Here is a 19,112-nt window from a genome sequence, read left to right as displayed (position 1 = left end):
TGACTTTGATGCCCAAACTATACTATTTAGCTCTCAATTAATATCCAATGCAAAGAAGACTCAATGTTGGCAAGGAGCAGGTCATGAAACCATGCTTGCCCTCTTCTTAAAGTTGCGTGGCATAGGAAAAATCTAAGTATTATTGATATCAAATAAGAACTAAAAAGTCTGATGTACAATTTTTACTTGTTGGTTTCTTTAAAAAAGAACTTTTAAAAACTAAATTTATTAAATGTGTCAACTCGAATGATTTAGGCTGAGTTTGACCGATTTAAGGAAAGTTGGTTGGTTCAAGTAGAGTTGAAGGTGCTTTTTAGAAAAAAATCATTCTCAATTGGAGACTCGTTTGATACCTATTTTGAAAGAATCAACTAAGTTGACTTGATGAGTTTGCCAACCTTGGCAGTGGTAGTAATAATGGTGGTGGTGGTAATAATGGTGGATAAGTGGTGGTGATGGTGGTGGTGATGAGGAGATGGTAGGGAAGTGTTGGTGGTAGTGATGGTGGAGAAATGGTAGTGGTGATGGGAATGATGAGGTGAAGTGAAGTTATAAAAAAAAGTTTCACAGCTAAGATTTGTTAGTTTATTGGCAACTAAACTGAGTTTCGTTATTTCAATGTATATGCAAATCTCATATTGAGTTTCCCTTAAATGATGAGTTTTGCTACAACTGTATAAGCAAATTTCAGTTTTGCTAGATAAGGGTTTCAGTAAAACTATATAGGTAAATCTTAGTTTTAGGAGAGACGAATTTCGCTAAAATACTGAGTTTCGCTAAAACTGAATAGGTTAATCTCAATTTTGTTGAAATAGTGGGTTTCATTGTTTCAATTTTAGCATAAGGGCAAAATCATTAGAAATCTCTCATATTCGACAAAAATAGAGTAGGGTGGGTATTTTAGAAAATTGTGATACCTTGCGGTTATTCTGTGAAATAACATTATTCTTAGGAGTAGTACGATATGATGGCCACAAATTTGAGGGGTTTTTTTCTCATTATTTAAAAACAAACAAACAAACGAACATGGCAAATCTTGTCAAAGTCATAAGTTTGTGTAACTCCAGGATGTGATCCATTGCAGATCCAATCATGTAGGATTATCTGAGTCTAATTGAATCTTCGAGAACCCAAATCCATTTTGAATGTTATATTTTAATTTTTGAGATATTTTGCATTTATATTCTTAGAGATTATATTTTTATTTTTCAATTTTATTTTGTCAAATTAAGGAATCATATTAAATATATTTTTTTATTTCTTTATGTATCTAATTCTACGGATCCGGTTAGTTCTAATGCCTTGTAGGATTTATTTTGTGGTACTAGAGGGTGTATGGGAATTCATGGTAGTTTTTATTTTTTATTTACATTTTATTTTGATGCATTTCAGTGTGGGTCCGAATTTTAGCTTATTTGGATCTTGCCTAACATCCAGATCCATAAATAGACCCCCTAGTTGGCGCCACCCTAGTGTGAACAATTATAAGCCCTATTTGAATTCTCTTTTAATCTTGAAAGTCAAATGTAGTTGTTGAAAGAGAATTCAATATGCAACTCAAAAAACCTTGGAAATGCCCTCCCTCTCTTTATAACACTCCTCTTTTGGAGTTCAAGAGCCCAAGGGGGGGGGGGGGGGGGGAGGGGTGAAACATATATTGATTTGAAAATTTTGAGAGAAAAAAAATTATGAAGAGTTTGGAAAGGTGCTAGACGTTGGGTGGTATTACTGGTTCACAAGGGAAACCTTGTTGTGGCTCGTTGGAGCTATTGTGTAAGAACAAAGCATGAAATCTTTGCTTCTGTTGTGTGGACGTTCGAATCTTCATCCTGCACTGTTCAAGCTCATCGTGAATGGTTGTATTACTGTGAAAAATTGAGTTTGCTCGCTGCAAAAATTAGATACTCCATTCTACTTTTTGTTCTTTGCATTTCTGAAAGTTTATGACTAATTGCGATATTTATTTGAAACTTGTTAATCCGGACTGTGGATTTTGATTAAGCAACTGTTATTTTGATATTGTGTTGAAATCAAATTTCTTAACTTGTTGAATTCTTGTTGAAGTTCATCTTTGCCAAATCAAAGTTTTCATTTTCGTGAATCGGGTTATGCATTCTGGAGTGTCTGACACTGTCCTAGTGTTTTGATCGTATATTCTTAGATACTGGTCTAAATCGAGTGATCTTTGGCTTGTTGGAAAGCTAAGATCTTACCCTACAACTTTTCTGTTTACTATTATCCCTGAATCATCTGTGTCAGGCCGTGAAATTTTTTGAAAATGTTCTGACGTTTGGATAAGACTAGAGATCTGTTTTGTCTATTGCATCTCTGCTACTGATCTGTGTTTTTATTATATCTCCTTATCTATTGCATGCAAATTTATGTGCCATAGCTTGTTGGAAAGCCAACATCTGGGTCTATAAGTTCATGTGTTTAACGTTTTGGCTGATTTAATTTTGTTTGGTTTCTAAAAGCTCTGGCAAAGTTACTCTATTGCATGTAGTCTAAGTTAGACTTTGTTGTTTGAAGTCTTTGACAAACTTTTGTATTTCTATCACAACTTATTCATTTCAGCATCATTTGTTGATCTGATTGAATCTCTGAAATTTTTACAACTTGAAGCATATCTTTCATGTTATGATGTTTTGCTGAATCAACAATCTACTACTTCAAATAGTTTCTTGATTGTCTGTGTGCTCTATATCATGTTCTGCATTTCATATATTTTAGAACAGAAAATATGACATAAATCTAACGTAAATTCTAGAATATTGTTCAGAAAATTACAAAGTTTAATTTTTTGGAAAGATAAGAAAATCCTAAACAACTTTTCTATTTTGACTTTTTCGAGACTCTACAGTCTGATGGTTCGAAACCCCTCTCAAAGTCATCAAACTGGTCATCGATCGGGTGTTGAGTGTCCTGTTTGTCTGTCCCATGGATTTCATCATAAATTGATCATCACAGATCCAAATTTTGTGATCTTGGTTCCATTGAAAAGGCTTGTCTGTCGCACATATTTGTCGTGTTGGCCACCTCTATCAAAACAGAGTGCTCAAACCTCAAATCATAGTTTGTTTGAGTCCTTTTCAGACTCACCTGCTAACTTTAGCTTTTGCATGTGGAGATCCATTTGATTCCTGGATCATGTATCATACATCGATTTTACATTAGAAAAAGCAGGAGACATCTCTAATCCTGAGAGAAAGAAAGATTAGCATTTTTTTGAAAGAGCTTCTCTAATTCAAATCCATGCAAGTATGCAACCATATCTATTTTGATTAGATTGATACTTTCAGTCTTGTATGTACAACCTGGATAACTTTTTTCCTTGCATTTAGAACCACAATAATTAGTCTTGGATAACTTATTCAAAAAAATAACAAACATGTCCATAAAAATCTCTTTTCAAGAGGTTGGCTGGTCCACCTCAAGTTGAAGAGATGTCACAAGTTTCATATTTGGAAGATGTCCCTTGTCGAGAGGCTGAAGTTGAGCGGCTCCACAAGGTGGGTATGCGTTCTTAGACAATAATTATGAAAATAACCGTATTACCTTTAAGAATATTGCTATTAACGTCAAGGTATTGCAATATTCTTCAAATACCTACCTGCTAGATTTTTGCTAAATATATGAGCATTTTTAATGATTTTACCCTTCTGCTAAAATATGAAACATCAAAATTCATATTTCAGCGAAAGTGAGATTCACGCCAACAAAATTGACATTCACCTATATAGTTTTAGTGAAACTCAACCACCAACAAATTTGAGTTTCACCTATAAGTTTTAGCGAAACTCAGTTGTAATAGAATAGCGAATAAAATGCATCTAAATTTTAAAATATCCAATAAATAAAGATAATATATGAAAAATAAAAGAAATTATCATATTAGGTAATTTGAGTGACTTTGATGCCCAAACTATACTATTTAGCTCTCAATTAATATCCAATGCAATGAAGACTCAATGTTGGCAAGTAGCAGGTCATGAAACCATGCTTGCCCTCTTCTTAAAGTTGCATGGCATAAAAAAAACCTATGTATTATTGATATGAAATAAGAACTAAAAAGTTAAGAACTAAAAAGTTTGATGTACAATTTTTACTTGTTGGTTTCTTTAAAAAAAAACTTTTAAAAAAAAACTTTTAAAAACTAGATTTATTAAATGTGTCAACTTGAATGATTTAGGCTGAGTTTGACCGATTTAAGAAAAGTTGGCTGGTTCAAGTAGAGTTGACGGTGATTTTAGGAAAAAAAACATTCTCAATTGGAGACTCGTTTGATACCTATTTTGAAAGAATCAACCGAGTTGACTTGATGAGTTTGCCAACCTTGGTAGTGGCAGTAATAATGGTGGTGGTGGTAATAATGGTGGATAAGTGGTGGTGATGGTGGTGGTGATGACGGAGATGGTAGAGAAGTGTTGGTGGAGTAGTGGTAGTGGTGGTGGGAATGATAGGTGAAGTGAAGTTATAAAAAAAAAGTTCCACAGCTAAGATTTGTTAGTTTATTGACAACTAAACTGAGTTTCGTTATTTCGATGTATACGCAAATCTCATAATGAGTTTCCCTTAAATGGTGAGTTTTGCTACAACTGTATAAGCAAATTTTAGTTTTGCTAGCTAAGGGTTTCAGTAAAACTATATAGACAAATCTCAGTTTTGCGAGCGACGAATTTCGCTGAAATACTGAGTTTCACTAAAACTGTATAGGTTAATCTCATTTTTGTTGAAATAGTGAGTTTCGTTGTTTCAAATTTAGCATAAGGGTAAAATCATCAGAAATCTCTCATATTCGACAAAAATAGATTAGGGTGGGTATTTGAGAAAATTGTGATACCTTGCAGTTATTCTGTGAAGTAACATTATTCTTAGGAGTAGTACAATCTGATGACCACAAATTTGAGGTTTTTTTCTCATTATTTCAAAAAAACAAACAAACATGGCGAATCTTGTCAAAGTCATAAGTTTATGTAACTTCAGGATGTGATCCATTGCAAATCCAATCGTGTAGGATTATCTGAGTCCAATTGAATCTTCGAGAACCCAAATCAATTTTGAATGTCGTATTTTAATTTCTGAGATATTTTGCATTTATATTCTTAGAGATTGTATTTTTATTTTTCGATTTCATTTTGTCAAATTAAGGAATCATATTAAATATGTTTTTTTATTTCTTTAGGTATCTAATTCTACAGATCCGGTTAGTTCTAATGCCTTGTAGGATTTCTTTTATGGTACTAGAGGGTGTATGGGGATTCATGGTAGTTTTAATTTTTTATTTACATTTTATTTTGATGCATTTCAGTGTGGGTCTGGATTTTAGCTTATTTGGATCTTGCTTAAGATCCAGATCCATAAATAGACCCCCCCTAGTTGGCGCCACCCTAGTGTGAACAATTCTAAGCCCCATTTGAATTCTCTTTTAATCTTGAAAGTCAAATGTAGCTGTTGAAAGAGAATTCAATATACAACTCAAAAATAGGTGATTCAAACCTTGGAATGGAGGAAGCCTTGGAAATACCCTCCCTCTCTTTATAACACTCCTCTTTTGGAGTTTAAGAGCCCAAGGGGGGGGTTGAAACAGATATTGATTTGAAAATTTTAAGAGAAAAAAATTTATGAAGAGTTTGGAAAGATACTAGACGTTGGGTGGTATTGCTGGTTCACAAGGGAAACCTTGTTGTGGCTCGTTGGAGCTGTTGTGTGAGAACAAAGCATGAAAATCTTTGCTTCTGTTGTGTGGACGTTCGAATCTTCATCCTGCGCTGTTCAAGCTCATCGTGAATGGCTATATTACTGTGAAAAATCGAGTTTCCTTGCTGCAAAAATTAGATACTCTATTCTACTTTTTGTTCTTTGCATTTCTGGAAGTTTATGACTGATTGCGATATTTATTTGAAACTTGTTAATCCGGACTGTGGATTTTGATTAAGCAACTGTTATTTTGATATTGTGTTGAAATCAAATTTCTTAGCTTGTTGAATTCTTGCTGAAGTTCATCTTTGCTAAATCAAAGTTTTCATTTCCGTGAATCGGGTTATGCATTCTGGAGTGTTTGACACTGTCCTAGTGTTTTGATCGTATATTCTTAGATACTAGTCCAAATTGAGTGATCTTTGGCTTTTTGGAAAGCTAAGATCTTACCCTACAACTTTTTTGTTTACTATTATCCCTGAATCATCTGTGTCAGGCTGTGAAAATTTTTGAAAATGTTCTGACGTTTGGATAAGACCAGAGATCTGTTTTGTCTATTGCATCTCTGCTACTGATCTGTGTTTTTATCATATCTCCTTATCTGTTGCATGCAAATTTATGCGCCATAGCTTGTTGGAAAGCCAACATCTGGGTCTATAAGTTCATGTGTTTAACGTTTTGGCTGATTTAATTTTGTTTGGTGTTAAAAATCTCTGGCAAAGTTACTCTATTGCATGTAGTCTAAGTTAGACTCTGTTGTTTGAAGTCTCTGACAAAGTTTTGTATTTCTGTCATAACTTATTCATTTCAGTGTTGTTTATTGTTTTGATTGAATTTCTGGAATTGTTACATCTTGAAGCATACCTTTCATGTTATGATGTTTTGCTGAATCAACCATCTACTACTTCGAATAGTTGCTTGATTGTCTTTATGTTCCATATCATGTTCTGCAATTCATATATTTTAGAACAGAAAATACAGTGACATAAATTGAACATAAATTCTAGAATATTGTTCAAAAAATTGCAAATTTTATTTTTTTGGAAGGATAAGAAAATCCTAAACAACTTTTCTATTGGGAGTTTTCCCAGACTTTGTCATCTAATGGTCCGAAACCCCTCTCAAATTCGTCGAACTGGTCATCGATTGGGTGTTGAGTGTCCTGTGTGTCCGTCCCAGAGATTCTGACATAACTCGATCATCACAGATCCAAATTTGTGATCTTGGTTTCATTGAAAAGGTTTGTCTGTCGCACATATTTCCCATGTTGGCCGCCTCTATCAAAACAGAGTGCTCAGACCTCAAATCATAGTTTGTTTGAGTCATGTTCAGACTCACCTGCTAACTTTAGCTTTCGCGTGTGGAGATCCATTTGGGTCTTGGATCATGAATCGACTCATACATCGATTTTATATTAGAGAAAGAGGGAGAGGAACATCTCTAATCTTGAGAGCAAGAAAGATTAACATTTTTTTTGATGAGCTTCTCTAATTCTAATCCATGCAAGTATGCAACCTTATCTATTTTGATTAGATTGATACTTTCAGTCTTGTATGTACAACCTGGATAACTTTTTTCCTTGCATTTAGAACCACAATAATTAGTCTTGGATAGCTTATTGAAAAAAATAACAAACATGTCCATAAAAAGCTCTTTTTAAGAGGTTGGTTGGTCCACCTCAGGTTGAAGAGATGTCGCAAGTTGCAGATTTGGAGGATGTCCCTTGTAGAGAGGCTGAAGTTGAGCGGCTCCACAAGGTGGGCATGAGTTCTTAGACAATAATTATGAAAATAACCGTATTACCTTTAAGAATAATGCTATTAACATCAAGGTATCACAATATTCTTCAAATACCTACCTGCTAGATTTTTGCTAAATATATAAGCATTTTTAATGATTTTACCCTTCTGCTAAAATATGAAACATCGAAATTCATATTTCAGCGAAAGTGTGATTCATGCCAACAAAATTGACATTCACCTATATAGTTTTAGTGAAACTTAACCACCAACAAATTTGAGTTTGACCTATAAGTTTTAGCGAAACTCAGTTGTAATAGAATAGCGAATAAAATGCATCTAAATTTTAAAATATCCAATAAATAAAGATAATATATGAAAAATAAAAGAAATTATCATATTAGGTAATTTGAGTGACTTTGATGCCCAACCTTTACTGTTTAACTCTCAATTAATATCCAATGCAATAAAGACTCAATGTTGGCAAGGAGCAGGTCATGAAACCATGCTTGCCCTCTTCTTAAAATTGCATGGCATAGGAAGAACCTAAGTATTATTGATATGAAATAAGAACTAAAAAGTCTGATGTATAATTTTTACTTGTTGGTTTCTTTTAAAAAAAACCTTTAGAAACTAGATTTATTAAATGTGCCAACTCGAATGATTTAGGCTGAGTTTGACCGTTTTAAGGAAAGTTGGCTGGTTCAAGCAAAGTTGACGGTGAGTTTAGGAAAAAAATCATTCTCAATTGGTGACTCATTTGATACCTATTTTGAAAGAATCAATCGAGTTGACTCGATGAGTTTGCCAACCTTGATAGTAGTAGTGATAATGGTGGTGATGGTGGTGGTGGTGTTAATAATGGTGGATAAGTGGAGGTGTTGGTGGTGGTGATGATGGTGATGGTAGATAAGTGTTGGTGGTAGTGATGGTGGAGAAGTGGTTGTGGTGATGGGAATGATGAGGTGAAGTGAAAGAAAAAAAGTAGTTATAAAAAAAAGTTTCACAACTAAGATTTGTTAGTTCATTGACAACTAAACTGAGTTTAGTTATTTCGATGTATATGCAAATCTCAGATTGAGTTTCTCATAAAATGGTGAGTTTTGCTAAAACTGTATAAGCAAATTTCAGTTTTGCTAGCTAAGAGTTTCGGTAAAACTATATAGGCAAATCTCTGTTTTGCGAGCGTCAAATTTCACTGAAATAGTGAGTTTTGCTAAAACTGTATAGGTTAATCTCAGTTTTGCTGAAAGAGTGAGTTTCGTTGTTTCATTTTTAGCGTAAGCGTAAAATCATCATAAATTTCTCATATTCGGCAAAAATCGAGTGGGGGTGGGTATTCGAAAAAATTGTGATATCTTGTAGTTATTCTGTGAAATAACATTATTCTTAGGAGTAGTATGATCTGATGACCACAAAATTGAGGTTTTTTTTCTCATTATTTCAAGAGAAAAAAACAAACAAACAAACATGGCAAATCTTGTCGAAGTCATAAGTTTGTGTAACTCTTTCGCATTGAGACCGACTAAACTTGATTTGGCCACCCTGAGGTAGTGACTGTTTGTTTGCATTTACATTTGAATAGTGGTGAGTGGATGATTCCCGTCGCGGCCTTTAATCAGAGAGAGAATTGTTGCAAAGTCTCGTGCTTTTATCATTTTGCTCAGAAAAGGTTGGGTCGGGTTTGATTAAGACTCAATTAAGACCAAACCCAAATATGATTTGAGATATTTTTACCGAGTCCAGACTTGAGTTTAATCGGGCCTTGCATAAAAGAAAACATACTTGGATCTTATAAGAATTACTCGGTAAGATAATATTTTTTAGTTTTTCCTCAAAAAAGATTTTTTATTTTTTATATTAAAAAATTACGAATCTTAATCAGAATTGAGGTCGAGCCCAGGTCTAATATGAAATTTTGAAAACCATACTTGAGTTTAATCGGACCTTTTGAGTTTGACAGAGATTCTAATTGGACCTCCTTGTTTATCACCAAACCTTGATGCTTGTTGAAAGAAGTGGTCCTGCTCCAGCAACCTCTACAACGACCAGACCTGACATTCAGAATTTTATTTTTAGCAACTATCTATTTCATCTTTCCATAAGTCTAATCTAAACTTATATAGACTTGACTTATTAAAAATCTTCCTCTGCTGTATTCCTCAACCTACTTGACCTGCCTCTTAAAAAAACCTTTGTCTTCCCATTCTAAAATGACTCCATCTTTTGATGTTGTAATATATACGAGTGCATATCGCACTCTCTGCAAAATCTGAATAAGAGCTAAAGGGTTGAGGTTGCAGTGGATGTAGGCTCATCAAAGCCGAACCACATAAAACTGTTTGAGTGGTGGTATGTTTCTCTCTTGTATGATTTTTTACATGGTATCAAAGCAGGAGCAAATATCCTGAGACAAAAGAGAAGCTTTCTTCAATGGCGGACGAACAAGGCACCAACAATGACAGTACATCCACAAATTCCACTTCCAATATGATGCATAAAATAATGATTCAAGAGCATGTCAGTCCAAATCTTAGAATCACCAATTTTTGCTCAATGGATCAAACTATTTGGCTTGGTCTAAAGCCGCCACACTTTATTTAAGTGAAAAATCCAAACTTGGTTTTATAAATGGTCAAAAACCAAAACCGAGTAGCGATGATCCATCTTTTGAAGAATGGGAATCAAACAACCATCTTGTAATGTCTTGGTTACTCAATTCCATGGAAGCAAAAATAGCCGAAGGGTTCCTGTTCTTAGACTCTGCTGAGTCTATATGGAAGGCAACAAAACAACTGTATAGTGAGCACTATAACACTGCCCGTATGTATCAACTTACTCAAGATATTTATGAACTTAAGAAAGGTGAATCATCAGTAAGCGAGTATCTTGGAAATTTGAAATCCAAATGGGATGAGTTAGATTCATACACCACACCTATAGTCGATCCTCAAGGCATCGCAAAAATGAAAGAGCAAAGCAAAATCTTTCAATTTCTATCCGGCTTGGGTGAAGGCTATGAGCAGTTACGTAGCCAGATTTTGATGAATTCTGAGTTGCCGAATCTTGACAATGTGTGTGCTATTGTTATGAGGGAAGAGACTCATAGACGAATAATGAATCAAAGCAAGAAGTCCTCTATTGAGTCAGACGTTGAACAATCAGCCTATATTGCTAATAAAAATGACTCAAGAATGAGCAAGAATCAAAATTTCAAACAAAAAGGCAGATTATTGAAGTGTTCGCATTGTAAAAAGTCTGGTCATGAATGTGATACATGCTGGTTCATTCATGGCAAACCAGATCGGTTCAAGAAGGATTGGACCAAACAAGGTAATACTCAAGACCATGAGAAATCTAAACAGGCGAACATGTGTGCATCAAAGGCAGCTATTGAAACTCAAACTAGCCTTAATACTCAAGCTTCGATTCTTGAAAAAATTCAAGAACTACTTCAGAATGTGGGACGAGTAGGTGTAGCAATGACCTTTACATCAGATTTGAAATCTCCATCAGGTAATCTCGTGCCTTATTCAAAACAGGTTTAGGTGGTAGACTCGGGTGCTACCGACCACATAACCAATGATCTTACAATGCAATATGACTTCAAAATTTTTAAAGGGAGACCTGTTACAAGTGCAAATGGGTCTCCCATGGCTGTCAAAGGGATAGACAAAACCAAGTTTTTTGATTTAAAACATGATAACAATATTTTTTATATACCCACCTTAACTTCTAATCTTATGTCGGTTGCAAAAATTACCAAGACTTATGATTGCAATGTAGTTTTCTCTTCTTATAATGTGATTTTTCAGGATCGGACGACAGGAGCGACGATTGGTGAAGGGCGACTTGTGAACGACTTATATTTATTTGAACAACCGAATAAGGCTTTGGTGGCCTCCAAAGATGATGACTCTTTGGCATAAACAGATGGGTCATCCATCCGATCGTGTCTTAAAAAAACTTATGCCTTGTTTATCTTTTGAATCTCTTATGTGTGATGCTTGCAGATTGGCTAAATTTTCTAGAGTTCCTTTTCCATTATCTGAAAGTGTTACTTGTAAATCGTTTGAATTGATTCATTCTGATATTTGAGGACAGGCTCCTGAAACCTCATATTCTGGATATCGTTATTACATTACATTTATAAATGATTTTTCAAAACATACTTGCTTGTATCTCATAAAAAACAAAGATGAGGTTTTATCAATTTTTAAGAATTTCTTTAACATGGTTAAAAATCAGTTTAATTGTTCGATTAAATCTATTCGAACCGATAATGGGTCTGAATACAAAAACCATGTTTTTGAAAATTTTAATAAATCCGTTGGGATTGATCATCAAAGCACATGTGTTGATACTCCACAACAAAACAGAGTAGCAGAAAGGAAAAATAGGCATTTACTTGAAGTTACTCATTCTATCATGTTTCAAATGAATGTTCCTAAATCAGATTAGAGTGATGCAGTGTCCACAACTTGCTATCTCATAAATAGAACTCCTAGTAAATTTTTGCATGGAAAATCACCAATAGAAGTTCTCAAACAAAAAAAGGCTTCTTTAAAATATATCAGAACCTTTGGATGTGTTGTATACACTTATAACTTTTCTTGACAAAAGGACAAACTTAGTCCTAAAGCCATTAGGTGCTTATTTTTATGATACTCCTTGTCAAAAAAGGGTTATAAATGTTACAATGTAGAAAATAGAAACTTATAACTTTTCTTGACATAAGGACAAACTTAGTCCTAAAGCCATTAGGTGCTTATTTTTATGATACTCCTTGTCAAAAAAGGGTTATAAATGTTACAATGTAGAAAATAGAAAATTATATATTTCTCGTGATGTTAAGTTTGAAGAAAATAGACCTTATTTTTCTTGCTATACTGACAAGGATATTCTTCAGGGGGAGACACAATTAAGTAAGTTCGAATATGTCTTGCCTAATCTAGATGATTATGAACATTTCTTTACCATTTTTGTATCTCATGAAAATCAACAGGTCAATGAAACTCTCAACGAAACCATTGGCAATGACACGGTTAGAGAAGAACCAAGTGAACCATCAGATGTAAGGAGATCAAAAAGAATTTCTCGTCAACCGACTCACCTAAAAGATTATGTCACATATAAGGCCATTTAATATCCTATTGAAAAACAAGTTTCCTATGACCACCTTTCAAAAGGATACATAGCCTTCTTGAGCAATATTTCATCTCATCAAGAACCAACGACTTACCAAGAAGCCATCAACGATCCGAAATGGGTCAAAGCCATGGAAGAAGAACTCAATGCTCTAAACAAAAACAACACTTGGGAAATTACTCAACTTCCACAAGGCAGGAAAGTTGTTGGTTGCAGATGGGTATATCAGATTAAGTACAAAAGTGATGGGAGCATCGAAAGATACAAAGCCCGATTAGTGGCAAAGGGGTTCACTCAAACACAGGGAGTAGATTACTTTGAAACCTTCGCTCCTGTAGCAAAAATGAATACATTTCATATCTTAATTTCTGTTACCTGTAATTATGATTGAAAAATATATCAATTAGATGTTAAAAATGCTTTTTTGCAGGGAGACCTAAAAGAAGAAGTATACATGTATATTCTCACCTGGGGACCCTAATGAAGGACATCACAACAAAGTTTGTAGGTTGAAGAAGGCCATATATGGCCTCAAACAATCTCCACGAGCATGGTACTCCAAACTTAGCATGGCTTTGACACAAAAAGGATTCAAAATTAGTTCAACCGACAACTCCCTATTCATGAAACAAAATGAGAACGATATCACTATCATTCTCATATATGTCGATGATATAGTTATTACAGGAAATAACATCAAAATGATTGATGACATCAAGAGCTATCTTAACAAGGTTTTCGACATCAAAGATCTTGGAAGACTTCGTTATTTTCTCAGCATAGAAATCGCCTCTTCAACAAAAGGAATAGTACTATCACAAAGAAAATATGCTTTGGATATTTTAAAAGAAACTGAAAAATTAGGGTGTAAGCCAGTCAACACCTCCATTGAGCCTCATCTTAAATTTGCTGAATCTCAAGATCTTGTGGACGTCCAATCATATCAGCTTTTGGTCGAAAGACTTATTTATCTCACCATTACACGACCAGATATCACCTTTGCGGTAAGTAAAGTGAGTCAATTCAAGCATGCACCAACACAAGAACACAAGTCAGCAGTTGACAGAATCCTTTGATATTTAAAGAAGTCTCCAGGATAGGGAATTCTTATGAAAAAACATGGTCACACTGAAATTGAGGGATATTCGAACGCAGATTGGGCAGGAGACACTACTGATAGAAAATGTCTTCGTTGGAGGAAATTTGACATCTTGGAAAAGCAAAAAGCAAAATGTGATAGCTAGATCAAGCGCCGAAACTGAATATCGTGCTATGGCATCCACATCATGTGAACTCACTTGGACAAAAAATCTCTTGAAAGACTTGGGTCTTGAAAGCAAAGAGCTCGTGAAAATGTATTGTGATAATCAAACCGCTATACATATCGCAGCAAATCCGGTATTTTATGAATGAACCAAACACATCGAAGTTGATTGTCACTATGTTAGAGAAAAGGTTTAAAAAGGAGAGATCTGCACTCCATATATACACAACTTAGATCAATTGGGGGATGCTTTGACCAAAGGACTTTCAAAGGAACAATTTTATTATATCTTAAGCAAGTGGGGATGTCACGATATATACATCACCCACTTGAGGGGGAGTGTTGAAAGAAGTGGTCCACCTCCAGCAACCTCTACAACGGCCAGACCCAATGTTCAGAATTTTATTTTTAGCAACTATCTATTTCATCTTTTCATAAGTCCAATCTAAACTTATATAGACTTGACTTATTAAAAATCTTCCTCTGCTGTATTCCTCAATCTACGTAACCTGTCTCTTAAAAAAACCTTTGTCTTCCCATTCTTAAATGACTCCATCTTTTGATGTTGTAATATTTACGAGTGCATACAATCGTATATTAAATTTATTTATAAAAAAAAAACAGATTGTGCGCATCACAAAAACCTGTCCCCAGAAATTACGACATCCCAGTCTTCACCTTTCCCACCTATACATCTTGCGAATGAGCCGTTGTTTTAATATCCCAAGTTTCACTCTCTCCATCCAAAAAAACAAAAAAGTTTGATAATTACATATACGTTACTGAAAAACGGTCAAAATGTATCAACCAAAAAAATAATATCCAGTCCATATGAAAATTAAAAAAAAAAAAAAAATTGTCGAGACATACAAAGTGATGTGGACAAAGAACAAATGAAGTCCCATCTACCCATCATATCTTTGAAAGAGTCAGGATAAGATGCAATGACATGGCACAAAATTTGTGCATTAAGCACCTGATCGCCCTCCATCAATCCTTAGACAGTCCTGTACTCAAGATGGAGGGTCATCAGGTGCTTAATGCATAAATATTTGTGCAATCATATTGCACCTGATCTTTTCACTCTTTGAAAGGAATTCCTTCTCCTTTGGCGGAATTCAAAATTTCAAAGTGTACAAAAAAAAATCTAAGTGTCCCTTTGTTTTTTTTTCCCCCCCCCCCCCTCAAATTGCAATGTTGTCAGTTTCGGTACTGAATAGTTTGGCCAACTATTCAAGTGAATGGGTCGATACCGATTCTCAAGCCTATACCCATTTTCAAACTCAAGAAATTATATCGCAAGAAATTGCTCGAAAGTTTAAAATGATAGTTTTTGGCAAGATTTTCAAACTACGACAAATATCATGATATTTTATATTTTTAATTATCATGAAAACTCTCAAGATTTTTATTTTTAAATGTGTTTTATTTATATTTTCTTATAAAAATTATTTTTTATTCTCAAGATTTTGCTGAAAAATACGAGATTTATGAAAAATTTTAAAATCTCCCTAGTTTTTGCCTGCTCAGATTTTGCAGTTTTTAACTTTTGTCACCATGGTACAAAACTTTAATAGGATTCAAGGCCAAAACCATCACGATTAGCTGTCACAATCACAACTTATACTTATTTTTTCCATGTTTGACTAACCTTGGAAAAGTGTTGTCATTGTGATACAGAATGTTGAAAAATAAAAAAAAAGAAATCCCAGCATGACGAGGCATTGCAAACATGGGGCAAAAAAAAGGTTGGAAGGCCTAAAACAGCGATCGAATGGCAAACAGGGGTGTCCATCAGTCGAGAAAAACGTCAGATGTTTTAGAAACTTTTAATTTCTCGCGATTTTTTGACTATCATATTTTGCCGTTTTTAACGTGTCCCATCAGCCGAGATAAAGAGAGAGGGAGAAACCGCGAGTCACCAAAACTGTGAGCGGCGGAAAAACCACGTGGAGGAAGAGGAGGGGATCGCCTGCAAGCCTATCCGACGACGGATAACGCTTCAAGGGCTCAACGGTAGACACGTGGCGGTGAGCGACCGGAGATTCCAAGGGAATATGCCGATGCGGCTCCACGTTCTCCTATAAATATGAGTCGGGGAGGGTCCGATCCGAACCCTCCTCATTTCCCAAACTCACTCTCTCTCTTTTTCTCTCGCTCTGTATTCTGCTTCTCTAGGGTTTCGAAGATGTCGGCCTTCGTCGGGAAATACGCAGGTAAAGCGAGGGCTTCTCCTTCCTCTAGAAATGGTTTCAGTTTCAGTGCAGGGTTTCCCTCATTTGATGGTTCTGGTCGCCCTTTCAGAGTCTATCTCCTCTCTCTCTCTCTCTCACACACACACACACACAGAGTGAGTGGTGAAAGATCCGTCTTTTTCTTTTTCTAAATTTTGAAAGTTCTGCGATGTTTATGGAGAAAGACTCAGCCTTTTCTTTGAGGTTGCTTCGGTTTTGTCTATTTCCCTTTCTCCGCCTTTTTTCGTTAAATTTGATGTATTTTTTGATAATATTCTTCGTCTTCTTGGTTCACTGCTGTTTTTATGAACTCTATTGATGTACTTGTTTCTGCGGGGACTCCATTGTGAAAAGAGTTTCATCTTGCCGTCATAAGGTTGAGATTTTTGTGTAGTTACTCCGAACTTTTGAAAGATTTTTTTTTCTTTGTCAGAATGGAGGAGATCAGAAGATCGTCAATTTTCTTCTGGACCTGTATGAAATATTTTTGTTGCTTTCTTTTACATTGTTACGGTTTATAGCGAACAGGAAAAAAATAGGAAGAACCTATCGTTATTCCAAACGTAGTTAAGGTTCTTTGCTTCTATGTAGTCACTGCGACGAAACGTGATTCTTTCTTGTTGTGGAAATGTAACCTCAGTTTTTTTCTGATTTGGCGCTCCCGGAATGTTGGGGTTGTAGCAGTTTTTTTGGTTTTGTATCGATTTGTGTAGTCATCGATAATAATAGACCCTTTTCTGCGTTTGGTTCATGAGTTATTTTGCGTTTGTATGGAAGGGAAGGTTTCATATTGACATTCTGTCGTGTATTTGGTAAACTATGCACCTTAGAAGATTCTTTGTAATATTGGCAAGGGGGGCTTTTTTTTATCTCTTAAGAGTCGATTGAAATCCTGATATAAACTTAGATGCTTTCCTGTTCACGAGGGTCTCGTACTCTTTTAACTTTAGATGATACTATCATGCGCTTGTGTGATGGAGATTCACCATTTTATAAATTATCTTAATACGCCTTCCATCTATAGTTTGTGGTGTCAAGGATGTATGGGGTTTCCTAGTTTTTTTTTTTGCCTCAAGGTCTGCAATTTTTTCAAAATAGCATACTTCTTCCCATCAACAATGTTTGTTGGTTTGTTTTCTTTCACACCTAATGCTTGATTTTATGGGAGCGGGAACTTTGTGATTTCCCTTGATGTTTACCTACCTCTTCGCCCCAGCTAGCAGCTTCAAAATGATGTGTTTTCTTCAATGTGTTCTTTCAACAATATTGAACTCGTGAAAGACGGTTTCACTTATTGTAGTTCATTGCTTTTTTTGGTTGGTGTTCAATTGGAGATGCACAGAAGACATCATTTTTTTATCGGTTGAAGCCGTCTTTTGCACGTTACTGTGATTGAAAATTCTCTTTTTGACATTAGTTCAGTTTGTTTAATAGTTAAAAATGTCCGTGGTAGGAAGTTTAGTTTACTTGTTGATCCTTATGTGACCGTATTCGACATCGTCGTAATTTTGGGGTTTCAATTTCCAACTTTTACTTCATGGCTTTCTGTTCATCAATTGGCCAATGGTTTCTTCTTTCCTCACTGCGTTCTTGTTCTACATTTGTGCTAATGAGCAGAGGAACTCATCAAGAATGCCAAGTACATTGCCACTCCCGGCAAGGGTATCCTTGCTGCTGATGAAAGCACTGGCACCATAGGCAAGCGTCTTGCCAGCATCAATGTGGAAAATGTAGAGTCCAATCGCCAAGCCCTCCGCCAACTCCTCTTCACTGCCCCTGGTGCTCTCCAGTATATCTCGGGTGTCATTCTCTTTGAAGAGACCCTCTACCAGAAGACCTCTGATGGAAAGCCCTTTGTCGATGTCCTGCTTGAAGCCGGTGTTCTCCCTGGCATCAAGGTAGACAAGGGTACCGTTGATCTCGCCGGCACCAATGGAGAGACAACCACTCAGGGGTTGGATGGCCTTGGCACCCGGTGCCAGCAGTACTACAAGGCCGGTGCCCGCTTTGCAAAATGGCGTGCGGTGCTTAAGATTGGACCAACCGAACCATCGGAGCTCTCTATCCAGGAGAATGCTCGAGGCCTAGCCCGATACGCCATCATCTGCCAAGAGAATGGCCTCGTCCCCATTGTCGAGCCGGAGATCCTAACCGACGGTAGCCATGATATCCACAAATGTGCAGCTGTGACAGAGAAGGTGTTGGCTGCTGTATACAAGGCCCTCAATGATCACCATGTTCTTCTCGAGGGCACCCTTCTCAAGCCCAACATGGTGACTCCTGGTTCAGACAGCCCCAAGACAACGCCCCAGGAGATTGCTGAATTGACGGTGAGGGCCCTACGGCGAACAGTTCCTGCTGCCGTTCCCGGCATTGTGTTTCTGTCTGGAGGGCAGAGTGAGGAGGAGGCAACACTTAATCTGAACGCCATGAACAAGTTGGACGTGTTGAAGCCATGGACTCTGTCCTTCTCATTTGGCCGCGCCCTTCAGCAGAGTACCCTCAAAACATGGAAGGGGAAGGAGGAGAACCTGCAGGCTGCCCAGGAGGCCTTCTTGGTCAGGTGCAAGGCCAACTCTGAGGCCACTCTTGGCAAATATGCTGGTGGTAACGCCGGTGGGTTGGCCTCCGAGAGCCTTCATGTGAAGGGATACAAGTACTAAGTTGGCTCTCCTATCGACCGTTTGCTTCCTTAGTTTGATCTATGTGCGGTTTCTTTTACAAAAGTATTTTTATATTCCGAATTGTTAGTCTTTTTTTTTAACTTCATGAACAGATACCTTGTCTCTGGACCGCTAACAGATGTCAATGACTGTCATGGTTTATTACTTGTTGTCATCTCTCTAGACTCTCTCTATCTCTCTCGGGTCCGTTTGGGTTGGACAAGCAATCAATTGTCCGGCTTGGCCCGTATCGGTCATGCGGGGGGATTCCAGGACTAGAGAGCAACTTGGTGTATTGCTTTGCTTTTGTGCGGATTCTTTTACTCGAGTTGCGGATAATGTTTTGCGCGCCAAGTGTTTGAAGCGA

The 19,112-nt window shown here is 36.3% G+C and overlaps 1 protein-coding gene across 1 annotated transcript; it reads left to right on the top strand.

The window, feature by feature from the left end:
* Positions 1 to 15,963: 15,963 nt before the first annotated feature.
* LOC149837573 (fructose-bisphosphate aldolase, cytoplasmic isozyme 1) lies at positions 15,964 to 18,910 on the top strand. Its single transcript, XM_090006129.1, has 2 exons — positions 15,964 to 16,064; positions 17,700 to 18,910. Exons 1-2 carry the CDS (start codon positions 16,037 to 16,039, stop codon positions 18,743 to 18,745), a joined length of 1,074 nt encoding a protein of 357 aa, XP_089862255.1. The 5' UTR covers positions 15,964 to 16,036; the 3' UTR covers positions 18,746 to 18,910.
* Positions 18,911 to 19,112: the final 202 nt, after the last annotated feature.

Source organism: Nuphar pumila, chromosome 5 (assembly GCF_984573655.1).
Source record: "Nuphar pumila chromosome 5, dmNupPumi1.hap1.1, whole genome shotgun sequence".
NCBI lineage: Eukaryota > Viridiplantae > Streptophyta > Magnoliopsida > Nymphaeales > Nymphaeaceae > Nuphar > Nuphar pumila.
This window is presented reverse-complemented; position numbering and strand designations above follow the sequence as displayed.

Excerpts from the sequence above, each read along its gene's own strand:
- LOC149837573 (XM_090006129.1), top strand. The coding sequence starts at position 16,037 with ATGTCGGCCTTCGTCGGGAAATACGCAG. Across the intron at positions 16,065-17,699 it reads CTTCGTCGGGAAATACGCAG|AGGAACTCATCAAGAATGCC; the intron begins GTAAAGCGAGGG and ends GCTAATGAGCAG.